Raw genomic sequence first — 12,582 nt, forward strand, 5'->3', positions numbered from 1 at the left:
ACGGTTAATAGAGTTGGACGCAGACACTTCGAAGAAATTCAAATAAATTCAGTATCACAGTTTGTGGCGATGAGGAAAATTAGCACAGTTCAAATATGAAGACACACACACACCGAATTCTACTGAGCCAGCACGCATCTTTTGAACACGTGGGTTGGACTGCGAGATTTCAAATACAAGATTCTTCAATCTTTAATAACTCGGTTATTCTTCCGCTGATTTTCTTGAAATTTTGTTCACTGTTATCTGCTATAAGGATCTACATGATGACTTGGTTAAAATTTTGATTGGACATTCCATTCTTGAGATTATGTAATGGAAGCAATGGAATGTTCGACCTTGACGTCACTTGGCCTTGGCTGGCTCCCTGCAGCTAGTGATCACCTGCCTCGCTGTCACATCCGCTGCCGGAGCGCTCAGCAGTCTTTTTAAGTCACAGTACACGGGTGTTTGCGTGAGTTGCGTAAGAAATACTTTGGCGGCGAATGTCAACAGGGCATTCCCGTTTCAATATACAGTCGACTCTCAATAATTTGACACTTGTTAATTTGAATTTCTCGATAATTTGAAGTTTTTCCTTGTCCCTTGAAAAATACTCGATAAATTGAAAAAAATCAATATTATTTGGTCCCCTCGGTAATTTGAAGCTGTAGGTAGGAATGGCATCTTGCTCACCGACATTCTATAATTTGAAGTCGGGCTTCCCTACTCTCTATAATTTGAAGTCTGTGATTACAGTATGTATTGTTATCGTGCATAGATCTGTTGTTTGTTTACATCAATAATGAGATGTACGAGTGAGTTCACAGTCTTGAGTTTTCTTTCAAATCTTAAAGTGTGTTACAGTATGTTAACGTTTGATTTGTGTAATTTTTAAGTATCAAAATGAGTTCAAGAAAGAACAAGTGTCTTTCCTTAAGTGAAAAAAGTGTGAGATTCAAGCTGTGGAGGATGGAAAATTAAAAAAACATGTCACCAAATAGTTCGGTATTCTACCATTGACATTGTCGATGATTTTGAAAAATAAAGTTCGTGTCACCGAAAGTGCCTTATGTGCGAGTAGAAAAAGGTCACGTCAGGGTGAATTTCCCTGTCTTGAAGAGTGCTTGCTTAAGTGGATTTGTCAGTGTAGAGGACAAAATGTTCGCCTGGGCGGTTTCATGTTGAAGGAAAAAGCCAAGTCTTTTGCGCAGTCTCTCAGGATTAAAGGATTTGCAGCAAGTGAGGGGTGGCTTTCAAATTTCAAAAACCACATGCCTTCACAGTTAAAAAGATCTGTGGAAAGAGTGCCAGCATGGATAATTCCATTTGTTCCGAATGGATTAACGAACTAAATGAACTTTTGAATGGCTATGGCCTATGACCCAAGGAACATATTCAACACAGACGAAACCGGGCTTTTTTAATAAATGTGTTCCTGATCGCACACTGACGTTCAAAGACGAGAAGTGTCATGGAGGGAAACTGAACAAGGAAAGAATAACTGTCTTTCTAGCATGTAACATGGACGGATCTCAAAAGTTGAAACCACTCATTATAGGGAAATCTGCGAAACCACGCTGCTTCAAAGGAATAAAATCGCTGCCCACAGCTTATCAGTCAAACAAAAAAGCATGGATGACGACAGAGTTGTTTAATGAATGGCTGACCTCGGTTAGCAGTGACATGAAAAAGGAAAAACGCAAAATCTGTTTTTGGACCACTGCACCGTGCACAATAACCCACCACCATTAGACCACGTAAAATTGATTTTTTTTCCACCCAACACGACATCAAGATTGCGACCATTAGACCAAGGCATTATTCAAAATTTAAAAACTCTCTACCACAGAGAAATTGTTTCTCTTGTGCTGGATAGCATCGAAAAAGGTAAGAAGGCGAACATAACAGTTTTGATCCCTATAATCATGATTGATAAGGTCTGGAAAAATGTCAACCTTACCACCATTTATAATTGCTTCAAAAAGTACTGGTTTAAGCAAACCGAAAACGTGGAATAGTCATCAGAGCCGCCAAAATTTACGAATTTTGACTCGGGATGGGGACTTCTACCTAACTGCGGAGAGTTAACGTTTAAGGATTACGTTCAAGTTGACGATGATATCGGTGTCCACTGTGCCCTAACTGAAGCTGAACTGTTGGATTTAGCCTCTGGATGAGGACAAGGAAGAAAACGAAGAAGAACAACCGCCAATTCCAGTCACATTGAGCAAGGCAAGGACATCTCTTACCACCCTACGCTCTTACGCCCTCAGAACGGACACATGTGACGATTTCTTCTCAGCTCACTCAAAAGAAAATTACTGACTTTTTTTCAAAATGAACATTTCTGTATGAACATTTCATAATTGTACAAATGTTGTGAAATAAATGAATAAGTATAAGTGAAACTCTTGTTTATTTGAATTTTTCCCTCCCTCCCTCTTGGTTACTTGAACTCCTATTATTTTGAACTCTCGGTAAATTGAACTTTTTCTCTGGTCCCTTGACCTTGTTCAAATAAGAGTTTTGTCTGTACATTGCTCAGAATTAAAAAAGAATGGTCTTTCTGTATCAGCCGTGTTCACAGTAACAAGGAAATGCACTTTTTAATTTTCTGTCATCTTTGTATGTATGTATGTATGTACGTATGTACATACGTGCATCACGGGAAAATGGCTGAAGAGAATTGAATAAAAATTGGTATGTAAAGTCACGAAATAAAGCACTACAGCCTAGGCTATAAATAACTTTATTTGTGCTGGATAAAATGGTAGTTTAGGGGAAGGCCTAAAATGTTATTTCTCAAATATCTGTGTTATTAATTTTTTGTGGCTAAGTCCATATCAGTGCCGAGCCATGAGAAAATGGCTGAGAGAATTTAATAAAATCTGTATGTAAACTACAGTTTAGGCTATACATAACTTTATTCACGCTGGATGAAATGGTAATGGGAAGGCACCAAAATTTAATTTTGAATACCTTTGTTATTATGCTATTAAATACAGTACAATCTTATTCACAACGTGGGCACGACTTTATCTAGAATTCTGTTTAAAATGTAAAATTCCGTAGCAAAGCACGGGTACACCAGGTAGTAATCTGCAAAGACTAAAAGGAAAACTAGAACATTATAATGCCGGCCCTGTGGTGTAGGGGTAGCGTGACTGCCTTTTACCCGGAGGCCTCGGGTTCGATTCCTGGTGGGTCAGGTATTTTTGCTGTCATCCGAGGGCTGGTTCAAGGTTCGCTCAGCCTACGTGATTACAGTTGAGGAGCTATCTGATAGTGAGATGGCGGGCCCGGTCTAGGAAGCCAAGAATAACGGCCGAAAGGATTTGTCATGATGACCACACAACACCTCATAATCTGCAGGTCTTCGGGCTGAGCAGCGGTCGCTTGATAGGCCATGGCCCTTCGGGGCTGTTGCACCATGGAGTTAGTTAGAACATTATAATATGCTTTGAGTCCCAAACTTTTTTTTAAATTTCTCTCTCTCTTATTAATCTGGTTGCTGATTACTGTATTAGGGAAGTACCATATTTACTCGTGTATTAGAGCCCCTCACATATTAGACACCCCTGGCTTTTCGAGACAAAGAAAATGAAAAAATAAATCTTGCCTGTAAGACGCCCCCCCAACGTAATTCGTCAGAGAACTATGACGATTCCGCTTCGAAGCGGGTACAAGTCTTATTGCAGCTCAGATGAGATTGCACAAATTTGTGAATAGTTTCGTCTGTACGACCTACACAATGAAAAACTCGTCAAATCCATACGGTACATCTGTGTTTCGTAGGTAAGATATTTCCGCCTCTGTAGTGTAGGTCTACTGCAGCTCTGATGACGTCGCACAAATATATGAATAGGCTTAGCTTCGTGTCCAACCCGCGCATTGCAAGCATGCATCAGTCGTGCTATATGTCTGTGTTTTGTAGTTAATAATGTCCGCCAGCGTAATGGATAGCACAATTAGTTGCTGTTTTCCAGGGTCTGACTTTGATTCCCGGTACCGTACTGCCAGAGATTTACGAATGGCAGGAAGGTTAATATGCTCTAAAAGCGGTACATGTAACTCCTCTCTACTGGGGGTGTGTCTAAAAAGAGCTGTACCACCTCGGGATGAGGAAACGAGAAATATTCGCGGTTGTTGCTATTTATACAGCAGGCAAGATCATTAACAAAGCGGTCGTTTAATATCTCGTAACTCGGGCCAATATAGGTATATATTTGGAGAGAAGTAAGTTTAAAACGTGATAAAAGCTATCCAATTAAAACGATTGTTTTACTCGCCAACGTACCTAACAAATAATAATAATATTATGTCCCCATGTACTTTAAACGATTTTCGGAGATGCCAAACAAAACATACTACGGTATGTGTTAATAAAAAGAGAGACAACGAACGTACAAAATTAAACATTATGATAATAAAACGCATTACTGCCACACCTGTAGATATCCATAAATGCGGTATATTTTCCTGTCATTTTTTTCCCCCCCCGTCAAACTTTTGGCACTATCAGGGCAATAATATACCTAACCTAAACAATGTGGTCTGTCTTATCTCATGGACAGCTGTTTACGCAAATTCTGATGTGATAAATGTAGAGAATGAGCATGAAATATACTTAAAAATAAGGGTCAGTGTTTCAGCAGCCGCAGTTATCAAAAGATTGTTTCCAGTTACTATGTATTACATTCGGAAGTACAACTCGTAACATACGCTAGTTATCAGCTGATGGTTTGGCATGCCTTCTACAGCACGACTTTATTCGGAAGGAGTGGCTCCTGCTACATATACACCAACTGGGAATATGAGAGACCATATGGGAATAGATTTACACTGTTTAGACTCTATAGTCTGGAACAAAATTATTTTTAAAAGGTTCAAAAAGCAGTGATCAGGTTTACTGTGTGGTAGGCCTACTGCTGAACTGGCAGAGACAAATGACTGGCCATTAAGTTCTTTTGTATCAATATTTAATTATATGATAACACGATACCCTTATCCCTTTCTTCTACGGGATCGAGTATGAAGTGAGACGAATCTTCGTAGCCGTATGCCCTTCCTGACGTCAACCTCACCAGAGGAATTGATGAGATGTAACAAATGACGTGATATGAGTAACTAAAACGGACTTTTATATGTACCGAAGGGCTAAAAGTTGTGTTTACCATTTTTTGTCTTTTACGTTTAGAAATACTACCTTCCGATGAAAATAGCCAGTATAACTTAAACACATTCTAAGTTTGTTAAATAATAGTATAGAATGTTTACACATATGATTTATAGCTCTTTATAACTTAGAAGTCATGTGTTCTCTGCACAAAATTTTGAGGTTATCTCATATTGGACCCCCCTTTATTATTTTTGGCTGTAAAAGTGGGAAAAAAGGGGTCTAATACGCGAGTAAATACAGTAACTTGTAAGCAGTATCATGGGAGCATATGATATATTATTTATGTCAATGGACAGTGGTTAGAAAGTAGTTAGTGGGACATAAAAACAATAACATTATTATTGACAATGGTTAGTCTGCAAAAAAATGTGTCTTTATCTTTATTTTGTTATCCTTGCAAGAAGAAAGTTAATATTGTTGCATATTTTTCAGATGGAGGCAGCTCGCCAAGCCATCACATTTGAGCTGGAAACTTTGATGATGCGCCCAGAGCAGGAACCATTGTTGATGGACATGATTCATGCAGTGAGTAGTACCTATGGCATTTATAGAGATAAATTATAAAATAAAGTCAGATGTGTTTTAACTGTGATTTGTTCATCTTCAGGCTGCCTACAAGGACAATACGTTGGGTCTGCCTAAGATTTGCCCTGGTGAGAACGTGAACAAAATTGATCGCAATGTTCTGTTCACCTACTTAAAGCATCATTACACCCCAAAACGAATGGTGGTTGCTGGTGTTGGTGTCGACCATGACTCCCTTGTCAAGTGTGTGGAAAAATACTTTGTTCACCTAAAACCTATTTGGGAGGAGGACTCTGGACTTGTTGTTCCTGCTAACAATTTCATTGTTGATGATTCAATAGCACAATACACAGGGGGTGTTATACAAGTGAGTATTGTTCGTCATTAGTAGCTTGCTTCAGCTGGTCCTGCCAGTATTTCCTTCGGTGGTACAACTTTCCAACCATACTTTAATGTGTAATGTGTTGTATTTATGATACTGTTTAGTTTTTATAACATGAAGAGAATTTGAAGGTAAAGGAGAATGGAGTAGTAGTCCTAATCTGTTCCTGGATATTGGTAATCTAGTCAGTGCTCCTATTGTTACTATTCTTACCGAGCAAGTTGGCTACGTAGTTAGGGGCGCACAGGTGTGAGCTTGCATTCGGGAGATAGTGGGTTCGAACCCCACTGTCGGCAGCGCTGAAGATGGTTTTTTGTGGTTTCCTATTTTCACACCAGGCAAATGCTGGAGCTGTACTGTAATTGAGACCATGGCTGCTTCCTTCCTTCTCCTAGCCCTTTCCTATCCCATCATCGCCAAAAACTTGTCCGAGTTTTGTGACATACAAATAGCAGATTTATCCTGGTTCCCTTGTCATCTCAGGAATATTGTTATTTACTATCCAGATGAGGTATCTATTTTAAGGAGAAATATAAGATGTCCACTCTTAATGCTATGATTAATTACAAAAAAAAGTGTTCATTGAGAAACAATAAGGTAAAAAGTTACTAGTCTATAGTAATGGGAAGACTTTGATGGTATCAGACCTTATTCACGTTTCTTTACTTTGAGTGTTTCTAACTGGGTCTTACGAAATATCTTAATTTTTCTCAGTTGGAGAGTGGTTGTATTCTAATTATTTTGTGGTTAGTATGAATCTGTTAGGATTGGTTTGTGTTCTTAAAGATCCTGGAAAAGATTATAGAATGGAAAGGATGATAGTTGAGCCTTTATTAATGGATGAACAACATGGTTTCAGGAAAGATAGACATACTGTGGGTAATGACTGAGAACATTTATTTTAAAATTTCAGCTGAAATAGGTGATCTGAACATTCTGTCTAAATGGAGGGCTAGTATTACCTGCTCAATACTGAGAAGAATTATTAAATGCATTTTGGACAGGCAGTTTGTGTACCTTCATCACTGAATAATTGCTGCGTAGTTTTAAGACCTCAAGTGGTTACCTGGCTTTATTCACATCACGAACTATGTTTTGGAATTAGTTTGTATTCTGGCACTTGTATAAAATTGTAAGTAAATATTTTTAAATGGGGTTTATGGCCCTTTGTTAATCTTTGTTAATCATTCAGTTAGTGAATTGATGACTTGAGCAGGGCATTCTATTTGCCTGCAGGATGTATGTTCAATACCACTGTATGCTGGCCCTTCAGGCTTGCCTGAGCTAGCCCATGTTGTTCTGGGACTGGAGTCTTGCTCACATCAGGATAAAGATTTCATTCCTACATGTGTACTCAACATGATGATGGGTGGAGGTGGCTCCTTCAGTGCTGGTGGGCCTGGAAAGGGCATGTACACTAGGCTCTACACCAATGTGCTTAACAGGTAAGAGAGGTTTATTACCAAGATATATATCCAGAAGGTAAATTTTTATGTTCATTGCATTCATTGCACTTGAAGTTCTAGTATACACTAAAAGCAAATTAGTGTTCTTTTTGTTGGGTGTATTTAGTATTTTATGGGTGGTTAGGTCTAGAAAGGTTAAAGTGAATCCACTTTCGCAAAACATGTAGCTCTAACGATTAACCATTTATACAAGGGTAATCCTAAAAATAAGGTCTCCTATTTTTTTATAAGTACAGAACTCGGTTCGTGTGGCTGTTGGTCACAATATTGTGAAGAGTCTTTTCCGCGCTCGCATATAAAAATGCGCACGCTGCACTGAGGCACTCTGTCTTGGCTTGGCAGCCGTTGAGAATGGAGCTCCCGTTAGACGTTACCGCCAGGTGCGAAGTGTGCGCAGTAATTCGGTTTTTAAACGCAAAAGGTACTGAACCAATCGAAATCCATTGCCAATTGACGGAAGTGTATGGTGTGCTAAGTTGGTCTCATCAGTTGGTAAATAGCACACCCACCAAGACGCTTGGCTAGTGCATACCGTGGAGGCCACTGCGTAGGCTACTTGGAGCCACTGGCGGTGCCAATGCACAATGAGAGACTTTGTCTCATTATCAAAAATTGATGCCTGCCTGGCCATCAATGATATAGATGTTGATTCCCATAGGGAACCTGAAATATTTGTCCCGAATGAGTAAATTTATAATACAAATATAAATGGTCTGTTATTGGACATTATAAATTTATTATAAATTTTTGTTATAAATTATTATTATTATTATTATTATTATTATTATTATTATTATTATTATTATTATTATTATTATTATTATTATTATTATTATTATTATTATTATTATTATTATAATGTCCAATAACGGACCATTTATATTGGTATTATAAATTTACTCATTCGGGACAAATATTTCAGGTTTCCTATGGGAATCAACATCTATATCAGTGTATGGTGAGTCGTGCATGGATGTCAAAAGTGTTCGTAAGTGTTGTAGAGAGTTTGCAGCCGGTCAGACTGAAATTTACGACGAACAAAGGAGCGGGAGACAGTCAATTTCCATCGAGGCAGTCATGAAGGTTGAGCAAATCATGCGTGAAGATCAGTGGATCACCCTGAATGATCTCTGCACTTTGATTCCTGACGTTTTCCGAAGCGCTGCTCACAGAATTTTAATGGAAAAGTTGAAATACCGGAAGGTGTGAAGACCACATGCGGCAAAGAGTTGATTCTTCCCGCGCATTTCTTCAACGCTTTGCAGCCGAACAGGACAACTGTTTGGGCTCAATTGTCACGGATGACGAAACCTGGGCGTTCTACTTTACACCTGAGACCAAGCAACAATCACGCCAGAGGTGGCATCCCTCTTTGCCAAAGCCGCGGAAATTCAAGCAAACACAGTCTGCTGGTAAAGTCATGACATCTGTGTTTTGGGATCGAAAAGGGGTATTGTTGGTCGACTTTATACCTGCTGGGACCACAATTAACGCTGACAGGTACTGTGAGACCCTGAAAAAACTCAAATGGGCAATTCAGAACTGGAGAAGAGGAATGTTGAGCAAGGGCGTAAACATTGTCCATGACAACGCTCTCTCGCACGTCACCCGGTAAACCATTGCTCTCCTGCAACGGTTTCAGTGGAACATCATCACCCACCCACCCTGTTCCCAACTTGGCGCCCAGTGACTATCACTTGTTCCCTAAGTTGAAAGAACATTTGGCTGGAAAGTGATTTAGCCCCAACGACGAGGTGAAAAATGAGGTTCACAACTTCCTGAACAGCATGGCGGCATGCTGGTATGACATGGGCATCTAAAAACTGTCACAGTGTCTACAAAAATGCATCGACCAAATTGGTGATTATGTAGAAAAATAGTTAAATGTTCGAGCTGTAAAATGATGTAGACCAACATAGAAATAAAAAAATAGACCTTATTTTTGGGATTACCTTCATGCAATTTGATTATTTTAATCCTACCTCCCACATAAATAAACATTAAGTGACATATTTTTTTCTTTAGGATTCTCTTTCATGTGACCACCTCTGGCAGTGAAATATTTAATATAACTTTTCTAGAAGAAATTGGGGAAGATACTAATTAACAAAATTACTAAACTGGCTAGTATGAAAATAAATGAATATACATTTTTGAAAACTTGTACAAAAGAAAACTGTTGCATTTTACTACCAGTTATGTAGTTTTTTCATTTTTCTTTAAAATAGAAAAAGTCACTATATATTTTACCATTGTGTTCCATTGTATTCTGATGCCTTGTAAAGTAACCACTTATAGTTTTGTAATCCTCAGTAACCAAACAATGTAGGTTAATTAATACAATATACTGTATTTACTTGTTTATTAGACTCCCTCGCATATTAGACCCTCCTTGGCTTTTCGAGACAAAGAAAATGAAAAAAATAAATCTCACATACAAGACCTCCAACGTAATTCGTCAGAATAGAAAACTATTCCGCTTCGAAGCAGGTACAAGCCTTATGCAGCTCTGATGACATCACACGAATTTGTGAATAGTTTCGTCCGTACGACCCACGCAATGAAAACACACGTCGAAGTCATGCGGTACATCTGTGTTTCGTAGTTAAGAAATTTCCGCCTCCGTAGCCTAGGCCTACTGCAGCTCTGATGACGTCGCACAAATAGGTGAATAGTTTTGTGTCCGACCAGTGCATTGCAAGCACGCATCTGTCATGTATATATGTCTGTGTTTTGTTGTTAAGAATGTCCGCCAGCATATTGGTTAGCACAATTAGCTGCTGTTCTCGGGAGCCCGAGTTCGATTCCCGGTGCCATATTGCCAGAGATTTACGAATTACAGAAAGGTTGATTTGCGGCAAAAATGGTACCTATCTAAAAAAGAGCTGCACCACCTCGGGATGAGGAAAAGAGTTTACTTTAGTTAAGAAATATTCACGGTAGTTGCTAGGCCTATAGGCGAGATCATTAACATAGTGATCGTTTAATGTCTTGTAACTCGGGCCAATATAGGGTTTATTGCGAGAGAAGCAGGTTTAAAACATGATAAAAATAATCCAATCACAATTGTTTTACTCGTCAACGTGCCTAACAAATAATAATATTGACTTTTTATGTCCTCACTTACTTTCAACGATTTTCGGAGACTCCAAATAAAACATACTAGGGTATGCATTAATTAAAAATGGGGGACAACGAACGTACAAAATTAAACATTATGATAATAAATGCATTACTACCAAACCTGTAGATATCCATAAATGCGGCAAACTTTCCTGTTATTAATTTTTATTCTTTCCGTCAAACTTTTGGCACTATCTAGGTGATACCATACCTAATCTAAAAACAATGTGGTCTCTCTTATCTCATTTACAACTGTTTAGGTAAATCCTGATGGGATAAATGTAGAGAACAAGCATGAAATATACTTAAAAATAAGGGTCTGGCTTTCAACAGCCACAGTTATCAAAAGAATACTTCCAGTCACTATGTATTACATTCGGAAATACAACTCGTAACATACGCTAGTTATCAGCTGGTAGTTTGGCATGCTTTCAACAACACGGCTTTATTCAGGAGTGGCTTCGGCTCCACATACACCACTGGGAATATCAGAGACCTTCTCCAGAAACCATTTGGGAATAGCTTCACACAGTGTGGACTCTATAGTCGGGAACAAAATTATTTTTAAAAGGTTCAAAAAGACGGTACCTCGAATGCTCTCGGTCTCGTTTGCAGTGCATGGCTGACGTAAGGCCATCTAATTGTAGTTGGTCTTGGCTGACGAGATGGCAGTGAAGGTGATGTCACTTGGATTGACGACACGCCGGCAGTGGTGGAAGTTAGTGGCACAAGACAATTAAAATGAAAGCAGTGATCAAGTTTACTGTGTGGTAGGCCTACTGCTCAACTGACAGAGACAAATGACTGACCATTGAGTTATTTTGCATCAATATTGCATAATATGATAATACGAGGATTGTTCAGGTGGCCCAGGGTTTTTTTTTTGACTAAATTGTGGTGAAGTGATAGAACATGCTTATCTTTAAAATGTTATCTTTTTTTTTTTTTTTTTTTTTTTTTTCATTAAGTGATTGAACAAATAAATTATTTCTGTGATGGTATTAAACATCCTTTGAAAGTAATGGTTTTATGTGGGTGTTTTTGTGGTGGTTATTACAGTGGCTTTAAGACAAAAATTATAAAAGTAATTATCATATATTCATTGGAAACTGCTGCCTTGTAGATATGATAAGGGACTATCAAAGGCTAAGGAAGTAAAATCTTAACACAAAATCCTCTAGTACCTTAGGCCTAGCAAGCCAGTATAGTGAATAAAACTGTAGTTGCTTTCAAGAATAGAAAGAGCCTCATATCAAAAAAATAACAGGACACACAGGTAATGGAAAGGAGATCAGTATATGTCCTTGGCCTGAGTAAGACCAAATGGAAAGGTGCAGGGAAAAAGGAACTCAGGAAAAACTATACCCTTTACTGGCATGGCAACAATAAGCAAATGAGGAATGGAGTTGGGTTGATTGTGTCAAAGGACTTCGAGAATATTACTGAGATTTCATGTCATTGAGAGGATCCTCAAAGCAGCAATACATCTAGGGAAAGAGAAGTGGACACTGGTACAGGTGTATGCACCTCAGACTGGTTGCAGCCAGGACGATAAGAACAAATTCCTGGAGAACCTAGACCAGACCACTGATAGCGAGAAGGCAGTGAATGCTCAGATTGGGACTTTAAGGAATGATTATGAGAGGGTGTTGGGACTTCATGGCTATGGCAATAGAAATTTAGAGGGAGAGCATTTCCTTGAATTCTGCATGAGGAATGGTGTGATGGTGAAAAATAGCTGGTTCAAGAAAATAGTCGCTCGCAAAACTACTAGGTGCAGTTGGAACGGACAAGACAAGTCTGTTATTATGTCATTATAGATGAAGAGGGTAAAAGTCTTGTAACAGATGGCAAGATAATTCCCAGCGAGAACCTTAATAGCGACCACCAGCTATTAGTGGCAGACCTGAAAGACATCCAGGTAC

The 12,582-nt window shown here is 38.8% G+C and overlaps 1 protein-coding gene across 1 annotated transcript in view; it reads left to right on the forward strand.

Moving 5' to 3' along the window:
* LOC136858518 (mitochondrial-processing peptidase subunit alpha) overlaps positions 1–12,582 on the forward strand; it is an 82,971-nt gene that overhangs the window by 47,763 nt on the left and 22,626 nt on the right. The window contains exons 6-8 of the mRNA XM_067138120.2: positions 5,594–5,686; positions 5,769–6,053; positions 7,305–7,513. Coding sequence (XP_066994221.1) covers positions 5,594–5,686; positions 5,769–6,053; positions 7,305–7,513 — 587 coding nt within the window. The remainder of the gene's footprint in view (positions 1–5,593; positions 5,687–5,768; positions 6,054–7,304; positions 7,514–12,582) is intronic.

This window comes from Anabrus simplex, chromosome 1, assembly GCF_040414725.1.
Source record: "Anabrus simplex isolate iqAnaSimp1 chromosome 1, ASM4041472v1, whole genome shotgun sequence".
Taxonomy (NCBI): domain Eukaryota; kingdom Metazoa; phylum Arthropoda; class Insecta; order Orthoptera; family Tettigoniidae; genus Anabrus; species Anabrus simplex.